The sequence below is a fragment of the Haliotis rufescens genome, unplaced genomic scaffold, assembly GCF_023055435.1.
Source record: "Haliotis rufescens isolate VD_foot unplaced genomic scaffold, xgHalRufe1.0.p SCAF_29, whole genome shotgun sequence".
Lineage (NCBI taxonomy): Eukaryota > Metazoa > Mollusca > Gastropoda > Lepetellida > Haliotidae > Haliotis > Haliotis rufescens.
This window is the reverse complement of record NW_025963990.1, coordinates 1,274,829-1,292,764: the sequence shown is the minus strand read 5'-3', so window position 1 is coordinate 1,292,764 and position 17,936 is coordinate 1,274,829. Positions and strand designations below refer to the sequence as shown.

The window sequence follows — 17,936 nt, the reverse complement described above, 5'->3', positions numbered from 1 at the left end:
TTCATTCATGCACTAAACAGTAAACAATATTATTCTTAGACTAGACAATATGAAAGGCTCAGGAACACACTCAATCAGTCTCTTTGTTAATACTTATTGCATCGTTGGGGATTGCTTCAGAGATTCTGGTTTTGTGATGTATTATTACACCTCTGTAGACATTATGGGTGATACATAACTTAGTGTTGGAATAGGTTTTGTCTAAGGGTTTTGCATGGTTTCTACTGTATATCCTTCTGAAACCATCATGTATAACGTTCTTAGGATTTTCGGTTTGTGTCCCTGTTTCAGCTAACTGGGACGGCATCATGGACAAAGAGACTGGCATCCTTGGCTACTCCTGGACCGTGGGGACACAAATCTGTGAGGAGCTGATCCACCCTCATCATGACCCTCACAGGCACCTGTTTGACGAATCAGAGTGGACCAACACTGGCCTCATTTCCCCAATACCAGCTCCTCACGACCCCCTCCCAGGTAAAAATGAAATGTAATGCTTTTAAAAATAGGACAATGCATTAGGACAAGTATCATGTAGGCTTTGCCCTCACAAGAAGATCACCCACCGTTAAAACTGAAACTGTATATACTCATATAAACTGTTATGGAGGTTATTGGCAGTTGATTAGCCTCAGAAGGCAATCAAGAAGAAATTACGTGATTGTCATTGCTCGATGACGATGTTCCCTGCTCTTATGGCTGACAAGCCTCCATCGTCAAGTAAATAGAGGATCTACCTGGTCAGCGAAAAGTCGGTAGCCACGTCATACCAATAGACGTTAAACGATTGTTGTTGCAATTACTGGCTTTCGGCATAATGGGGAACATCTTCCCGAGGCAAGGGCGTTAACTTACTGTAAAAGTCCAGTTTCCACCCATGGCGATCTAGGCTTGAATTTCTGGACGCCGCCAGTGGCTATTACGAGTTATGTCCCTTCTTTGTCACTCCTACTGACGAATCAGATTCCATATCACTTGAATTTGCTTCAAACAAAATGGCGACGCCCAGTCAAGACGATCTGATTGATAATCAAGATCTATATTGTAATAAAACGGGTCTTACTGCGCGAAGTGCATAAAATCACGTGAGCGTCTTGATTAAAAACATGAAAAGATCTGGAAAATATCTGTTGTCGCTAGGTTGACGGTACACATACTTTGCAAAGGCAGGTTACGCATCGGTTTCGTTATGTTTTTTATTGGTTTATGCATAGACTCGTTAGTCCAGCCAAAATAGAACTCCGTAACACCAGATAACTCCATTTATCATATAAAAGGGCAGGTTTCTCGGCAGGATAAAGCCAACGGATAAAAACGATATCCGTTGGGGTCATATGCGGATAGAGATGCAAATAACAAAGGTCAAGTAGGACTACTTTCACTGTTTATAAACAAACATGGCCTCGTCCTCGTCATTCGGCGATCGAGTCAGAATTAACTATCGGGAGTCTGGATAAACTACAGGGATAATTGCTATCATTATCAAAAGAAACAGTCTGATATGCTGAAAATCAGTGTCTAACTGTGACGTAGCTAAGGCATTTTATAAGTTTTGGCAACTTTGGAGATATAAATTTCGAAACAATTTTGCGAGGGCACTAGGCCTAGCCAAGCGGGATCAGTAGCCATGTGCTTGTAGACCTCTGCGGCTTGAAACCTTCTCCACAAATTAAAATTGTTGGATTTGGCCGAAACATGTCTGAATTGTTACCTTGTTTCGTTTTGTCGCTGTGTGTACATCTGACTACACTTCTTAACGTTATGACAGGACTGACCGACTGTCAACAGGCTCGCTAAATACAATGTTTATTCCTAATGCAGGATATTTACCATCCAAAAAAACACTCGCGTGCTAACCTCTATTGCCTCGGGAAGATATAAACGGAAAGAACAAGGGCTGCCCGATGGCCGGCTCTTAGTCCCTATAGCATGTTTGAGTGGGGTATCCATGTTAAATGGGGGCATGGTATCTCAGTGGACTGGCACTATAAAACTCGCATACATCTGGACTAGTTCGAGCAGCCACACGCACACGTGCATGCACATCGCTCTATCAGCGCAATAACCTTGAACTCACTTGATATTTATCACATCGTTTTGAGATTTTGGTTTTGTTTCAGATGGAAAATACTACATCACACTTCGGGCCTTGAATAAAGTTGACTATGGAGGTCCGCTGGTGACAACAATCTGCCACACCACGCCCCTTGGAATAGACAACTCGCCACCACTCCTACATGAAATCTATAACATCTCCTACAATGAAGAGACTTTCTCCATCCATGGGCAGTATAACGCCAGGTAATGTTTTGTTTACGTGTATACATTGTAGTTGAAAAGAATTTATATTTCTGCAGCTCTACTTTTAAAAACAACAACATTCGTTCTGATTTTCTTCTCTCAAAATAAATCGAGAAAAACGTCTATATCATTATTCCACTTTTATACAGTGACCTGGAGTCCGATATTAGAGAAGTGGACTTGTGTCTGGGACATACCACACGTGACTGTCATCACATGGACTGGCAGAGATCCTCGCACAGTGATGGCGACATCACCCGTCAGTTCCAGATACCAGGTGGAACTCCTGCCTGGATTAAAGTCAGAGTCATCAACAATGGTGAGTTATAGTTACACAAGTTCCAATTCCCAGGAATAACATTTTTTTGCATCAGATACCACGTTGTGAACAGATTATATGCCGTAAATGAGGTTGGTTAAAGTTTGTTTTACATACATACAGCTGTCAGCATGTCGAGGTATAAACTTTCTGTCTTCTACGTCCCACATCCCTGGTGTTCTATGTCGTGCATTCTATCAGTTATTCGAATCCGACCCCCAGATCCTCTTTAGTTGCCTTTTATTACAAGGATAGGTTGCTGAAGACCAATTTTATTTTGGTGTCCTCGCAAGTTTCAAACACCCACAGACGTTATGAACATGTATTATTTAACATATTAACTATGTTTTAGTTGATTTGATGAAAGTGGGCGTGTCCGACCATCCGATTGTAGTCGACACATCACCTCCCGAGCCAGGCATTGTTTTTGATGGACCCGTCTTCAGACTCGACCTCAACTTTACCAAGGATGCTGATAAGGTAGATGTTTTCAATAAAACTGATATCTCTGTAAATATTTGATAACAAAATATTTATATTCAATTTTGCTGGATATACATTGTCCAGTTGCCCCCAATATTCCACAAAGGTTCCAGCTTTATACCCAAACAACTTTCATTCCTTTTCATAGTGAGTTCTGGTGTAATTTATTCCAGATTTGTGCCAACTGGTTTGGGTTTTATGATCCCGAGTCTGGTATTTCCCACTACGAGTTGTCGGTTCTTGATGACACAAACATGGCGATCTCTGAGCCGGTCAGTCTTGACCACAAGACACACGAGACCTGTGTCCAGCTTGACCCTGACCAGAGGCTCGAACACAGCATGGCCTACAGCTTCTATATCACCGCATTCAACGCTGGCCACAAACAGCTGAACATATCAGCAATGTCAAATGGAGGTAATGCAATGTTTGCTGAAGGTAATGCAATGTCAGATGGAGGTAATACAACGTCATATGGAGGTAATGCAATGTCAGATAGAGGTAATACAACGTCATATGGAGGTAATACAATGTCATATGGAGGTAATGCAATGTTGGATGGAGGTGATGCTATGTCAGATGGAGGTAATACAACGTCATATGGAAGTAATACAATGTCATATGGAGGTAATGCAATGTTGGATGGAGGTGATGCAATGTCAGATGGATGTAATACAATGTCAGATGAAGGTCATGCAATGTCAGATGGAGGTAATGCAATGTCAGATGGAGGTAATGCAATGTCAGATGGAGGTAATGCAATGTCGGATGGAGGTAATACAATGTCGGATGGAGGTAATGCAATGTCAGATGGAGGTAATGCAATGTCAGATGGAGGTGATGCAATGTCAGATGGAGGTGATGCAATGTTTGATGAAGGTAATGCAATGTCAGATGGAGGTAATACAACGTCATATGGAGGTAATGCAATGTCAGATAGAGGTAATACAACGTCATATGGAAGTAATACAATGTCATATGGAGGTAATGCAATGTTGGATGGAGGTGATGCAATGTCAGATGGATGTAATACAATGTCAGATGAAGGTCATGCAATGTCATATGGAGGTAATGCAATGTCAGATGGAGGTAATGCAATGTCAGATGGAGGTAATGCAATGTCGGATGGAGGTAATACAATGTCGGATGGAGGTAATGCAATGTCAGATGGAGGTAATGCAATGTCAGATGGAGGTGATGCAATGTCAGATGGAGGTGATGCAAAATCAGATAGAGGTAATGCAATGTCAGATTGGGGTAATGCAGTGTCAGATAGGGTTAATCCAATGCCAGATGGGGGTTATGCAATGCCAGATGGAGATTATGCAATGTCAGATTGAGTTAATGCAATGTCAGATGGAGGTAATGCAATGACAGGGCACTGGATATAGTTGCTATTTTACACTATTTTCTGTTTTTTTCTAGCTTTGTGTTTATAATACCTTTCTCTTGGAGATGCATTAACACTGTGTGATGATTTTGTCATCATTTCAGCTTTTACACATTTTGTTGAATTTCCGTACTACTACTTGGAGTACTACTCTTCAAATATCGCTGTTTAGGTACTGTAAATGATGTATGATGCTGGCATGGCAAATTCCCAGAACTTTGCAGAAAGGTAATTCTTTGTGTTGTAAAAAATGCCAGTGCTCCTAACATGTTTATTAGTGTTCATGTCAGGCCCCATATATCCAGTGACAGGTGATAAATGTCTAAAAACTGTGTGTCATCACTGACAAGGGTTTCACAGATGCCCTACTGCTCTACATCGTCGTAATTCATTGTCAAGAATTTAGTCCATGCAGGGGTTCGAATCCTTCATTTAAGATCCTTGGCTTAACCACCACTCCCCAGCCCCATCACTCCCAATCCCCATTTTCATCACTCCCCACGCCCATTCCAATCCCCACCCCACCCCACCCCTTCACTCCCCAACCCCATCCCCATCAAACCAACACATAGTGATTTCATTGGAATACTGTCACTATTCCAGTGATCGTGGACCTGACTCCCCCGGTGCCGGGTGAAGCTGTTGACGGTATACGGAACGGATTTGACGACGTTGAGTTCAGTACCCACGTTGCCACAGTAGGAACCCAGTGGAGGAACCACAGTGACCCCGAGTCGGACATCAGAGAATATGCTGTACAGGTACTCAGAGCAAAGTAAGTGGGAAGTAAATCACTGAGGAACTATGGTGACCCCGAGACGGACATCAGAGAATATGCTGTACAGGTACTCAGAGCTAAGTAAGTGGGAAGTAAATCACTGAGGAACTAGAGTGACCCCGAGTCGGACATCAGAGAATATGCTGTACAGGTACTCAGAGCAAAGTAAGTGGGAAGTAAATCACTGAGGAACTAGAGTAACCCCGAGTCGGACATCAGAGAATATGCTGTACAGGTACTCAGAGCAAAGTAAGTGGGAAGTAAATCACTGAGGAACTAGAGTGACCCCGAGTCTGACATCAGAGAATATGCTGTACAGGTACTCAGAGCTAAGTAAGTGGGAAGTAAATCACTGAGGAACTAGAGTGACCCCGAGTCTGACATCAGAGAATATGCTGTACAGATACTCAGAGCAAAGTAAGTGGGAAGTAAATCACTGAGGAACTCTAGTGACCCCGAGTCTGACATCAGAGGATATGCTGTACAGATACTCAGAGCAAAGTAGGTGGGAAGTAAATCACTGAGGAACTAGAGTCACCCCGAGTCTGACATCAGAGAATATGCTGTACAGGTACTCAGAGCAAAGCAAGTGGGAAGTAAATCACTGAGGAACTAGAGTGACCCCGAGTCTGACATCAGAGAATATGCTGTACAGGTACTCAGAGCAAAGTAAGTGGGAAGTAAATCACTGAGGAACAAGAGTGACCCCGAGTCGGACATCAGAGAATATGCTGTACAGGTACTCAGAGCAAAGTAAGTGGGAAGTAAATCACTGAGGAACTAGAGTCACCCCGAGTCTGACATCAGAGAATATGCTGTACAGATACTCAGAGCAAAGTAAATGGGAAGTAAATCACTGAGGAACTAGAGTGACCCCGAGTCTGACATCAGAGAATATGCTGTACAGGTACTCAGAGCAAAGTAAGTGGGAAGTAAATCACTGAGGAACTAGAGTGACCCCGAGTCTGACATCAGAGAATATGCTGTACAGATACTCAGAGCAAAGTAAGTGGGAAGTAAATCACTGAGGAACTAGAGTGACCCCGAGTCTGACATCAGAGAATATGCTGTACAGGTACTCAGAGCAAAGTAAGTGGGAAGTAAATCACTGAGGAACTAGAGTGACCCCGAGTCTGACATCAGAGAATATGCTGTACAGGTACTCAGAGCAAAGTAAGTGGGAAGTAAATCACTGAGGAACTAGAGTGACCCCGAGTCTGACATCAGAGAGTATGCTGTACAGATACTCAGAGCAAAGTAAGTGGGAAGTAAATCACTGAGGAAACATTTGCCATGTGCAATGCTACACTGACTCAATCATGTTCCAATGAAATGCCATGTATAATTGTGTATAATGTTAATGCTGAATAATATTATTCTTATTTAGATCGAACAGGGGCGGGAATGATATCATTATGTCTCAAGGAACATATTTATATGTGATTTAACCAATTATGCAGATTCAAATAGCTTCACCAGGAGTGATACCGCACTGCCTAGATTGGCGTGGTTCCATTTTGCATATGAATCTTCTGAAAGAAACAGTGAAAACAAGTTACTCTTCTAGGGGAACGTATATAGTTATATGACCACAAAGTCATTACTCCATATTCATTGGACGTGTTCACTTAAAACTTGACTGGACGATAAACGGAATTTCAATGTACAAGTATTCAACTTGACTTAGAATATCTCACCATGGTATGATACTCTGATATAGCGACTAAGGTTTGACAGGTCCTACTGTGTCTAAAGAGCGGTCGGGTAGCCTAGTGGTTAAAGCCATGCCGAAGACCCGGGTTCGATTCCTGACATGGGTACAATGTGTGAAGCCCATGTGTGGTGTCCCCGTCGTGATATTGCTAGAATATTGCTAAAAGCGGCATAAAAATCAAACTCACTCACTCACTGTGTTTAAACTTTCGCCGCTGACATCACACTATATTGAATCTGTGTATTCCAGAGGATTGTCTCCTGACTTTGAGGTATTAAAAGACTGGGAGACTCTGGGCAAAGACGTCAGCCAGACCGAGTGGCACAACTTCCACCTGAACCATCAGGACGTTGTCAAGACGAAGCTGAAAACCATCAACAACGCCCTGGGGACTGTAGAACAGACAACAGATGGGTTTGTAGTGGATCTCACTCCGCCCAGGATGGTGTTCCTAGGTGATGGACGAGAACAGAACAAAGATGCGGAGTTCCAGGTGGGTGACATGTAAAGATCGAGGATTACAGTTCTGAAAAGTAAATGAATTATTTTCAGGATTCGATAGCAATAACAATCTAAACTAATGTGCAGAAAACAATTTGAAAACAAAAATACCCTTATCTTGACAACAACTGTCTTACTGGTTTAAGTATATTTGATCTTTCGGACTCCTTTAGCCGTAAAGGGGTTATTGATACCTGACACATGAAATATGTGTTTGGGAACACCTGGTGTCATTTGATAAAATCATTTCCAGAACAAAGATACTAGTATGAATAAACCAAATGGTTTGTCCTTTTTATATACTCTTAGTGTCAAAGTAGAGGCAGTTGCAATGTGGCTCAAATATCATTGTGTTACATTCGTGTACAAAAATTTCACTATGTTTAGTTAATTATATGTTTCACCATCTACTTGCACCATCACCCATTTTTTGTTAATTATATATTTCATGTTATCTCCTCGCAGATATCTGGCACAACTGTGGAAGCCATTTTCCAGTTTAAAGATGACGAATCTGGCTTGGATCATTACAAATACCAGGTGTATGAGCTTTACCATGGGTCAAAACATCAGATCTACCCGGGTAAGTGATCTTGTTACATAACTTTAACACAACCTTTTTATATGGAATACCGTCAACAGCCTTGCGGAGAGTGTCATACTCAGAATATTTACATGAAGATCATGATGACGTTTCCAAGACCTACATGTGAGTGTGCGATTCCGCTGGAACAATTCTCAAGTATTTATAACATGGTACGTAATCTTAATGCTGGAGACAGCCCATGTGACACTCAAGCATGGGTATGGTGTTGACGATCATACTATCTTGGTATTCGAACCAACGCCAGCGATTCTTTGCGCAGCTAAGGAAAGCAAAACTGACCATAGACCTTATATTACCCGTGGCGTCTATACCCATGCTCATACTTATTGTTGCCCTTATACTGAGATGCACATATTATGAGCGTGGATATATGACTGTTTCAAGTCACAATATGGCCGACATTACGTTTAAACTCGCTCGCTCTATCGTTTTGTAACGAGGCTAAATTTCCTGGCTTTAACAGACCCAGAAGGTTGGGAGATCACCAGCGACCCAAGCAGCACCAGTGTCATGAAGTCTGGCTTGAGTCTCCGACCGGGTGCCCAGTACAGTGTGAGAGTCGGGGCCGTCAACAGAGCCGGGGCCGTCGCCATCTACGACACAAACGGTGTGCTTGTTGATAATACTCCACCTCAGGTAAGAAATATAACCTACATACGGAAGTCTAAAGGTTTACTCGGGACAGTATCAATAATCCAGTATTTGTCAAATTATAATGGTTTAAATGGCCACTTGGCTACACGGTCGTCCCTCAGTAAGTTTAGAATGAGTGAATGAGTGAGTATTGTCTTACGGTGTTTCCAGCAGTATTTGATAAAACCACGCCAGGGTCACATTGTAGCCATTGCAATGTCGGGCGATAGGGCATCCATCCAACCAAGTGTGGCCACCAGATCGTTGACGACAAAGCTTTGAGATAATGGGTACTTATTCTAACCTGTTAAAAATTCAGAGATACACTATGGGATTTCAGATAATACTTCTGTTTCTTAACTCTATTATTGAGCATTTATGGGAAAACGTATACAGAATCAAGCTCAGTTTTATTCAACTTTATTCGTCACAGATGAAATGGGTCTATGTTGGCATTTTCTCTGGCAATGAAGAAGAGTTAATCGACGGCTACGTTACCCAGTCTGACCCTAGCGGTATCAAGGCCACCTGGTTTGCCAAGGACAGTGAGAGTGGCATCAAGTCGTACATGGTCGCAATTTGTACCACTGAAGGTCTGTATATTCCTCAAATATGAAGCCCACAATGTTGTCATCACTTCTAGCTTTTTGCACACAAGAAATTATATTCTTAATAGAACCAAAGTCTAACCAAACTGCCTCCCAGGTGTAGCGGTATCTGCTTGGATAGTTGGTGGTCGATGGTTCCATACCCTGGCCTTGTCATATCAAAAGACGATAAAAGATGGTTCTTATTGTCACCCTGCCTGGCACATGGCATTAAGGGGATAAAACGAGTACTGGCCGGCTCAGTGTCAGGAAAATGTTTCTTAATGGAGTATCCATAGTGGAAATCGCGGCATATTATCTCATTTGGCACTATAAAACCGATATAAATCCGGATCTGTAAAAGCAGCAACACACACCTGCGCGTACGTCGTTATATAAATGATAAAGTCTAGGAACGTGACGTTATTCCATTTCACGTTACCTGACACAAATGAATGCAATCTAGTTGGTTGTATATTCTGAACTATTTTTCAGGGGGTACTGATATCCTAAACTGGAAGGACTTTGGTTCTGACAGAGACAAATACATGGACGAGTTGACCTTGACCGTGACCGACCTTGACACGATGACCCCAGTTTATTATGTGTCTGTAAAGGCGAGCAATGGAGCTGGTCTGACCAGTGACGTCATCACATCAAACCCCATCCGGGTGGTTGACCAGGACAAGGCAGGTATGTGTACTTTAATGTATATTTATCATCAGCATCATCGTCGTCACCATCGTCAACATAATAATTCCCGCACTTCCTCAAACAGAACACTGAAATGAATCCTTATTCCAAGGTATTGTCATCGACGGCGCCGACTCGACCGAGAGAGCTAACTTCATGGGCATCGGTATCGACATGGACTACCAGAAAGACACGGGTGTTGTGACGATACAGTTTGCCGGGTTTGAGAGCCACGAGCACGGTGTGACGTACTATGATTGGGCGGTAGGCACGACACCTGGTGGTGAGGAGGTGCAACCGTTTATCATGGCGGGTCTCATACATGAAGAAGCAGAGACCAATGTTCCTGGAAATGGTAGGTGGAACATATTTGCAGATTCGCATATGGTTTTGAATTCTTATCCTCCAAATAGTATCAAAGCATTGTACACATGAATTCTTCTTTACAGACGTCGTTCGATGCCTTACAGTACCCTTTACCATCAACATGACGAGCTGGAAAACACATATATGCGCATCATGGGATGTTTAAGATGATCCTTTGGAATATGTAGTACTAATCCTTTTTAAATTTTATTCACGAATTCCCTGTGACATGTTACTTTATATTGTACAGGTATCGCTAGCATGGGTTTTTGCCAGGCTGTCCTCCCACTGTCATCCGGCACGACATACTACACCACAGTCCGCGGCATCACCAACGCAGGCAACATCCTTGAATCTACTTCAGATGGGTTTACTGTTGATATCACGGCTCCTGACATCCACATCAAAAGGTAGACACATAATCAAAGCATTATCCATTTTTAAAAAGGTTGAGAGGTAACAGAACGACACTTATACAATGACTATCTTATTTATACTGACATTCGGTAGTGATGTATGCTCACCAAATATGTATGTAATTTTCGAAATGGATGCAATCAAGGAGAATACCAAGTTTCATGAAGACTGCTACCTTATCCAATGCTACCAGCAGGCTTGTTTCTTATCGAGACCAAACTATATTTTCAAGTACCCAAACAGCAAGTATTTTTACAAAGCAATATTTATGAACTATGGTTCTGTAAGCAACCAGAGAAGTCTGACTTCAACTAATTATTCTTCGCGTTTGACTCGCAGCAGTGGTTCTGCGAACAATCAAAGCAGATTAACCCTAACAGTCTACCACTTAAAGGGACCACTAACTAAACACTGTACATGTTTCCCTCGCAGCTATGGCTCTGAGAACAACCAGAGCAACCCTTTACAAACGCTTTGTACGTCAACATAAACATTGTCCAAGTTTCCCTCGCAGCTATGGTCCTGAGAACAACCAGAGCAGACTGACCCCAACCACGACACTGTACCAGACTGAGGTGGACTCCATCTCCTCCTCCTGGAGGGCTGCAGACAGTGAGAGTCCAGTCAAGAAGATGTACTACTCTGTGGGGACCTACCCCAACGGGGAGGATGTCCAGCCCCGGACTGACGTGGATATCCTACTGACCGGTGAGGGCGCGCTACCCACTGGCATCAAACCCACAACTGACGGTAAGAATTGACAGAAGCAAACAGAAGGAGTGTTTTATGATATGAGCAAATTATGCGATGGTCAAGACTGGTAATCTAGTTTTCGTTTAGATATTAAACGTACTTATCGTATGATTTTATCACAGTTAGAATTATTTGTGGCGTTCCAAAACAAATATAAGATTAATTGAAACCTTTGAACAAATCCTGATGTTAACTTTAATTCTGCTGACACCAGTAGTCTCCTTGAAAACGACTTGCATACAGACTACAAGTTTATTTCAAATGTTGTGATTTATGGTGTATTTGTTCCATGCAGATATTTTAAAACAATTGTATCAAATATGTTTCAGGAAAACCAAACATTCTGACTCTGACAGCCGAAAATGAACTGGGGTTGTCTGCTAGCATTATCTCCCCTTATCTTGTGGTGGACACCTCATCCCCAACAGAGGGGGTGTTGACATGTCCAAGCTTCATTCAGGTACGACGTATAGTTCAATCCCTTCTGAGAAATCCAGGTTAGAATCCAGTACTTCATGCTTGTCCTAATGGCGTTATGGAGATCGAATCGGCAGGCTCAGTGACTTGGCTGACTGCTTGATTATCACTCATACTGTCGGTCATCTGTTTGCCTGGTCCAGACTCGGGGCGTAGTGCACTTTACCGGGCGCACTTTTTCAGATCCAATTAGCGCTGTTGGGGCTCGAACGCGCTTCGCCGACTCACCGGCTCTGCTAATTTATGCGTTAATTAGCCGACGCTTTACCACTGGACCACAGGCGCTATCACATGTAATCAGTGCTCGTTTAACATGTCATTAGAATCACTATTGACATGCACGTGAAATTCAGTAAACAATGAATTGCGCATGCGTGTGACGTCACGGCCCGCTCTCCCATTCATCTTTTCTTGAAACCACACCCGCAATTGTTTATGTCAACATGACCGACCAATGGGATTAACTGAATTAACGCTTGAAAAAGTAAGAATTTATGACTAACCCTTGCCCAAAGCCAGCTAACCCTAATGACCGAAAAACGGGTGTTGGATCGTAAAGACGTGTAAGTTTCCCTAAGACCTAGAACGGGTGTTTGATCGTAAAGATGTGTAAGTTTCCCTAAGACCGAGAACGGGTGTTTGATTGTAAAGATGTGTAAGTTTCCCTAAGTCCGAGAACGGGTGTTTGATTGTAAAGATGTGTAAGTTTCCCTAAGACCGAGAACGGGTGTTTGATTGTAAAGATGTGTAAGTTTCCCTAAGACCGAGAACGGGTGTTTGATTGTAAAGATGTGTAAGTTTCCCTAAGACCGAAAACGGGTGTTGGATCGTGAAGCGAGAGTCACCAGAGCGTGAGGCACGGTAACGGTATAACGAGACAGCGTGGCACTATAGCACGGTAATTGAGCGGATGGTAGAGCTCGGGCTGCGCCCGGTAAACTGCATTGTTGCCCAGACTCGACTTACAGGACGACAAGGGTGTTTCCGTCTGTCCATAAGATCGACTTGATTCCACAACCTTGAGATAAAACGTGCTTCGATTATGTAATATATAATGCTCCACTTCACATTACCACTCACAATGATGAGCTAATGATCAACTGTTTCCATGAAATGTTTCAATATCATCTTCTGGTAAAACTTTTCATATTTATATATATATATATATATATTGACAGCCGAGATTTTATGAAGAAATTTCACATTGTTTCTGTAAATGCAGCCGAGATCTGCAGTGGAGTGCACATGGACAGGGTTCTACGATGCCGAGAGTCAGGTTGTAGAGTTTGAGTTCGCTGTAGGCTCCCATGAGGGGCTGGAGGACGTCATAGCACCTGTCAAACTGCCGGGACATGCTGCCAAATATCTAGTCTCAGGTACAGAAGGATAACTGAATCTGTGTGTAAAAACAGTTCCAACCTTCCGAGATTCTCTCTCTATCTCACTTACACACGCACATACACGCACACATACACGCACACACACACACATACACGTACGCACACATACACACAGATACACATATATACACAGATACATACACACACGCACACATACACATACACACAGGCACACACATACACACACACGTACGCACACATACACGCACACACGCACACACACATACACGTACGCACACATACACACAGACACACATATATACACAGATACATACACACACGCACACATACACATACACACAGGCACACACATACACACACACGCACGCACACTGAACGCACACATACACGCACATACACATACACACACGCACACACATAAACATACACACACACGCACGCACGCACACACACACATACGCACACAAAATCACACACATACACACACACAAACACACACATCTTTTGAAAGATACGATAATTGGAAATAAAGTGGCAACGTTTTCATACTTAGGCTTAGCTGATAAGGTGACACATGGTCAGAGATACTATGCCAAGGTAAAGGCCATAAACAAAGTGGGAATGACGTCATCTAGCATCTCCAACGCCATCAACGTGGACACCACACCCCCATCGCCGGGCACTGTGGTGGAGTTGAAGTCTGTCTACATCATCAACGTCACCGACGAGGTCATCACCGAGAAGCTCAACACCTACAAGTGTGACACACAGGAAGGTAGTTGCCATCGTTGTGTAAATAACTTAGACTGTGGACATAATGCCCTCTACAGAGACTGTGTTCGACAGTTTATTTGTAGAAGTTTCTTGGATCTGTGCTATGACAAACGTCAGAAAGGACGCCCTTGTTGGTCAGGGTATGTCTGTCATTTTGACCGATAAACACGTTTCATGACATGGAACGACTATTGTTTAAGACAGCTATGTGGCAGATTCATATAATTACAAACATTTCGTTTGGACAATTGAAATGGTTAAGATGGTTACATTTCATTCAATGCTTCAAGGAAATGCTTTCTTTTCACCTCTTGGCCTTTTATGCTATGTGTACATCCTACACTGTGTTACATCACTAGTGTGTACACTATGTGTAACATTACTACATCCTACACTATGTGTTACATTACTACATCCTACACTGTGTTACATCACTACTGTGTACACTATGTGTCACATTACAACATCCTACACTATGTGTAACATTACAACATCCTACACTGTGTTACATCACTACTGTGTACACTATGTGTCACATTACAACATCCTACAATATGTGTAACATTACAACATCCTACACTGTGTTACATCACTACTGTGTACACTATGTGTCACATTACAACATCCTACACTATGTGTAACATTACAACATCCTACACTGTGTTACATCACTACTGTGTACACTATGTGTCACATTACAACATCCTACACTATGTGTCACATTACAACACCCTACACTGTGTTACATCACTACTGTGTACACTATGTGTTACATTACTACATCCTTCACAACTGTATGTCCACAGACTGCCTGGCTATAGACGCGGTGTGCCAGGAGTCTCTGTCCACTGTCAACGTGGCCTGGCAGACCTTCGCTGATGACGAGACGGAGATTGTCAAGTACGTCATGATGACAGTCATTTAATATGTTCTGAACCCGCAGTATTTCAGTAATGCAGGAAGAAAGCATAAAGAAGCCTGATAGCCACTTTGCACAGACACATGTAGATCTGAGCACTTCCTGTATAATAAGACCATATCAAGGTACAGGAGTAGCATCTTCTCTTAATTTTACGTATAAAAAGCTTTGTTTTTGCCTCTCATTTCGACGTTTTGGCTTCTCCAGATACGAGATAGCTGTTGGCACTTCACCTGGAGGGGGACAGCTGAGGGGGTTCTTTGAGACTGATGACGTCACAAAGAGATACCTGTCAGTCACGGGCCTGATACTGAAGGGAGTGAGACAGGTGAGATAACTCTTGACCCTTGACTCTTGACAAAAGGGATATCCCTGAGTTGTATATGTAGTTTGTGTCATGCCCACAAGATGGGTAATGTGTTATTCTCAACATCACTTCCATAATAAGCATCACAGGGGAATCTAAGTTTGGATTTACTAGGAACACACACCGCATCCAATGATTAATTTCAAATTACAGATATTTGTGACAGTAAAAGCTACCAACGGAGCTGGCCTCAGCACAATATCGACGTCTAACGGTATCTACATGTCCTACCTCAGTCAGGGCTTGGAGCCGCTCACTCATGTTGGAATCTGGGATGGCGAAAGTCACGATGGAGACCTGTGAGTATTGTCTGTGAACACAGTGTGAAACCTCGTGAATATCTGTCTCAAATCATACCAACAACTCAAACCCACAAGGTAGACTTAAAAAACGCCCAGTGCCTTTTGTCTTTAATTTGTGATTGACCTTGTTTCTCTTCAGTGGGACGTGTCTGGTAATATCATCATCTTCAGATGATTCAGTATCTAATTTGTAGTTGACCTTGTTTCTCTACAGTGATTTCCAGACAAGTCTGTCCCGGATGGGGGCCAAGTGGGACGTGTCAGGTGACCCTTGTCCAGTGGTCAAGTATGAGTGGGCAATACAAAGGGCTGACGGTCTGAGGGTCCAGGAGTACTTCAATACAGAAGGTGGGCGTTGTGACAGCAGCTGACAATGATCACATGTATTCTGTAAGGCGTTTGTATTTTTTTATGTAAAGATGTATTTCCAAAACATTGTCCAATAATGAAATTAGTTATCAGAACAAAATAAATTTAACTTTACTCCACATTTGTAAAATATTGTGAAGATTCGATGACCAAGTAGTAAATTGAAAAGGCGCCTAACTGTTTTAGATATTTGAGATGCTTCAGTTTGTATAATCCGTCATATTCAAATCTAAAATATATTTGACTTGTTCGGCTGTAGTTGTCTCTGTTGTTTGTTGTGCTGAATCTCATAAATTGTTCTTCAATTCCAGGAAGAAATCATGGCGTCAACGACCAGCTGAACATGCAGAACATGGAACGCTACTACCAGTACCTACGGGTGACCAACGCCATGGACTACACCTACACCATCAGGTCGAACGGCATCACCATCGAGGATGACCCCCTGGTGCCTGGACAGGTCAATGATGGAGATGTCGTGGGATTTGACCTTGAGTTCTTCCGAACTAAAAGTAAAGTCAGCGCCAACTGGGACAAGTTTGGCAGCGATGGCAACGCTGACGATGTGTCAACTTGGATAAAAGCTGGTTAGATGATTTATTTGTCATATTCAATTGCCATGTCCTCATACAAATGTTAACATTTGGATAGTCTTACCGTCTCTCATGTAGGAACTCAAAGAAACTGTCAAATAGAAAATGTAGAAACAAGAACAAAACATAATCAGATTATTTAATAAAAAGCTGTATGCCTAAAGACTGGATTAAAAAAAACATAGAAATTGCTCGTGTGTTTTTTTAAATACCTGAACTTTCACCTTTATAGAGAACGTTATTGATGAGGACAAAGATAAATCTTCCAACCAAGAAGTCGCTTTCTACGAGGTTGCTGTTGGAACTGACCGCCGTTTCGCCAAAACACGTGTCAACGTTGTAGCGTTTGTCAACGTTGGCCTCAACAAGACTGTGACCTTCTACGACCTTGACCTCACCCCAATCACGGCAATGTATTACTTCACTGTGAGAGCACACAGCCGCTCCGGTTCTAGGACTGACGTCACGTCCAATGGCTTCTCTGTTGGCTTTGATGGAGGAGTCTCCGGTGAGACCTTCACTTTTCCCGAAATTGTTGAACCACGTAGATTAATATATGTAGGAAAACATAGACATTGCACAGTAAATATAAGAATAATATGGGGCTCTAATTGTATATAACTGGCGTTTAAATATTTTCTACCATAACCAAGTTCTACACCCAAGACGGCTCCACGACGCTGTCTGTCAAATCTTATTCAGAACATATACACTAATTACTTACCCCTGGCAAAATATGACCATCTATGGGTTTTCTGACTCAAGGTGTTGCTACTTTGTAAGAATAGTCGTGTGGGTGAATGTATCGATCAGTAATCGCGAACACCACTTCCTGAACATATCTCATCGCCTTGTGTTTCAGCCGGTGTCATCGACATGAAGGAATTTGTCAACACTGACACCTACGTAGATGTAGCGTGGGACTGATTCGAATCCAGGATTGGCATGATGATGTACTACGTGGGCCTGTCCAACAACACGGAGGCTGGCAACTATAGATGCGGACAGTTTGTGAGTATAGATGGCAGACACCTATAGATGTGGACAGTTTTTGACTATAGATGACAGACATCTATAGATGTGGACAGTTTGTGAGTATAGATGGCAGACAACTATAGATGTTGACAGTTTGTGAGTATATATGGCAGACAGCTATAGATGTGGACAGTTTGTGACTATAGATGGCAGACATCTATAGATGTGGGCAGTTTGTGAGTATAGCTGACCCTCGC

At 42.6% G+C, this 17,936-nt stretch overlaps 2 protein-coding genes across 2 annotated transcripts in view; both read left to right on the top strand.

Annotated features, from left to right (window-relative positions):
- Positions 1-17,936, top strand: part of LOC124125168 — a 225,518-nt gene that overhangs the window by 169,033 nt on the left and 38,549 nt on the right. The gene's annotated exons all lie outside the window — the stretch shown is intronic.
- Positions 1-17,936, top strand: part of LOC124125166 — a 148,882-nt gene that overhangs the window by 130,722 nt on the left and 224 nt on the right. Inside the window, exons 91-114 of the mRNA XM_048402759.1 lie at positions 292-477; positions 2,121-2,301; positions 2,451-2,620; positions 2,973-3,100; positions 3,277-3,520; positions 5,097-5,268; positions 7,235-7,478; positions 7,952-8,069; positions 8,557-8,729; positions 9,160-9,319; positions 9,809-10,006; positions 10,119-10,361; positions 10,623-10,782; positions 11,304-11,539; positions 11,872-12,002; positions 13,242-13,395; positions 13,934-14,155; positions 14,961-15,054; positions 15,281-15,401; positions 15,594-15,739; positions 15,957-16,090; positions 16,423-16,698; positions 16,937-17,212; positions 17,567-17,715. Of these exons, the coding sequence (XP_048258716.1) occupies positions 292-477; positions 2,121-2,301; positions 2,451-2,620; positions 2,973-3,100; positions 3,277-3,520; positions 5,097-5,268; positions 7,235-7,478; positions 7,952-8,069; positions 8,557-8,729; positions 9,160-9,319; positions 9,809-10,006; positions 10,119-10,361; positions 10,623-10,782; positions 11,304-11,539; positions 11,872-12,002; positions 13,242-13,395; positions 13,934-14,155; positions 14,961-15,054; positions 15,281-15,401; positions 15,594-15,739; positions 15,957-16,090; positions 16,423-16,698; positions 16,937-17,212; positions 17,567-17,631 (4,232 nt within the window). The 3' untranslated portion in view covers positions 17,632-17,715. The remainder of the gene's footprint in view (positions 1-291; positions 478-2,120; positions 2,302-2,450; positions 2,621-2,972; positions 3,101-3,276; positions 3,521-5,096; positions 5,269-7,234; positions 7,479-7,951; positions 8,070-8,556; positions 8,730-9,159; positions 9,320-9,808; positions 10,007-10,118; positions 10,362-10,622; positions 10,783-11,303; positions 11,540-11,871; positions 12,003-13,241; positions 13,396-13,933; positions 14,156-14,960; positions 15,055-15,280; positions 15,402-15,593; positions 15,740-15,956; positions 16,091-16,422; positions 16,699-16,936; positions 17,213-17,566; positions 17,716-17,936) is intronic.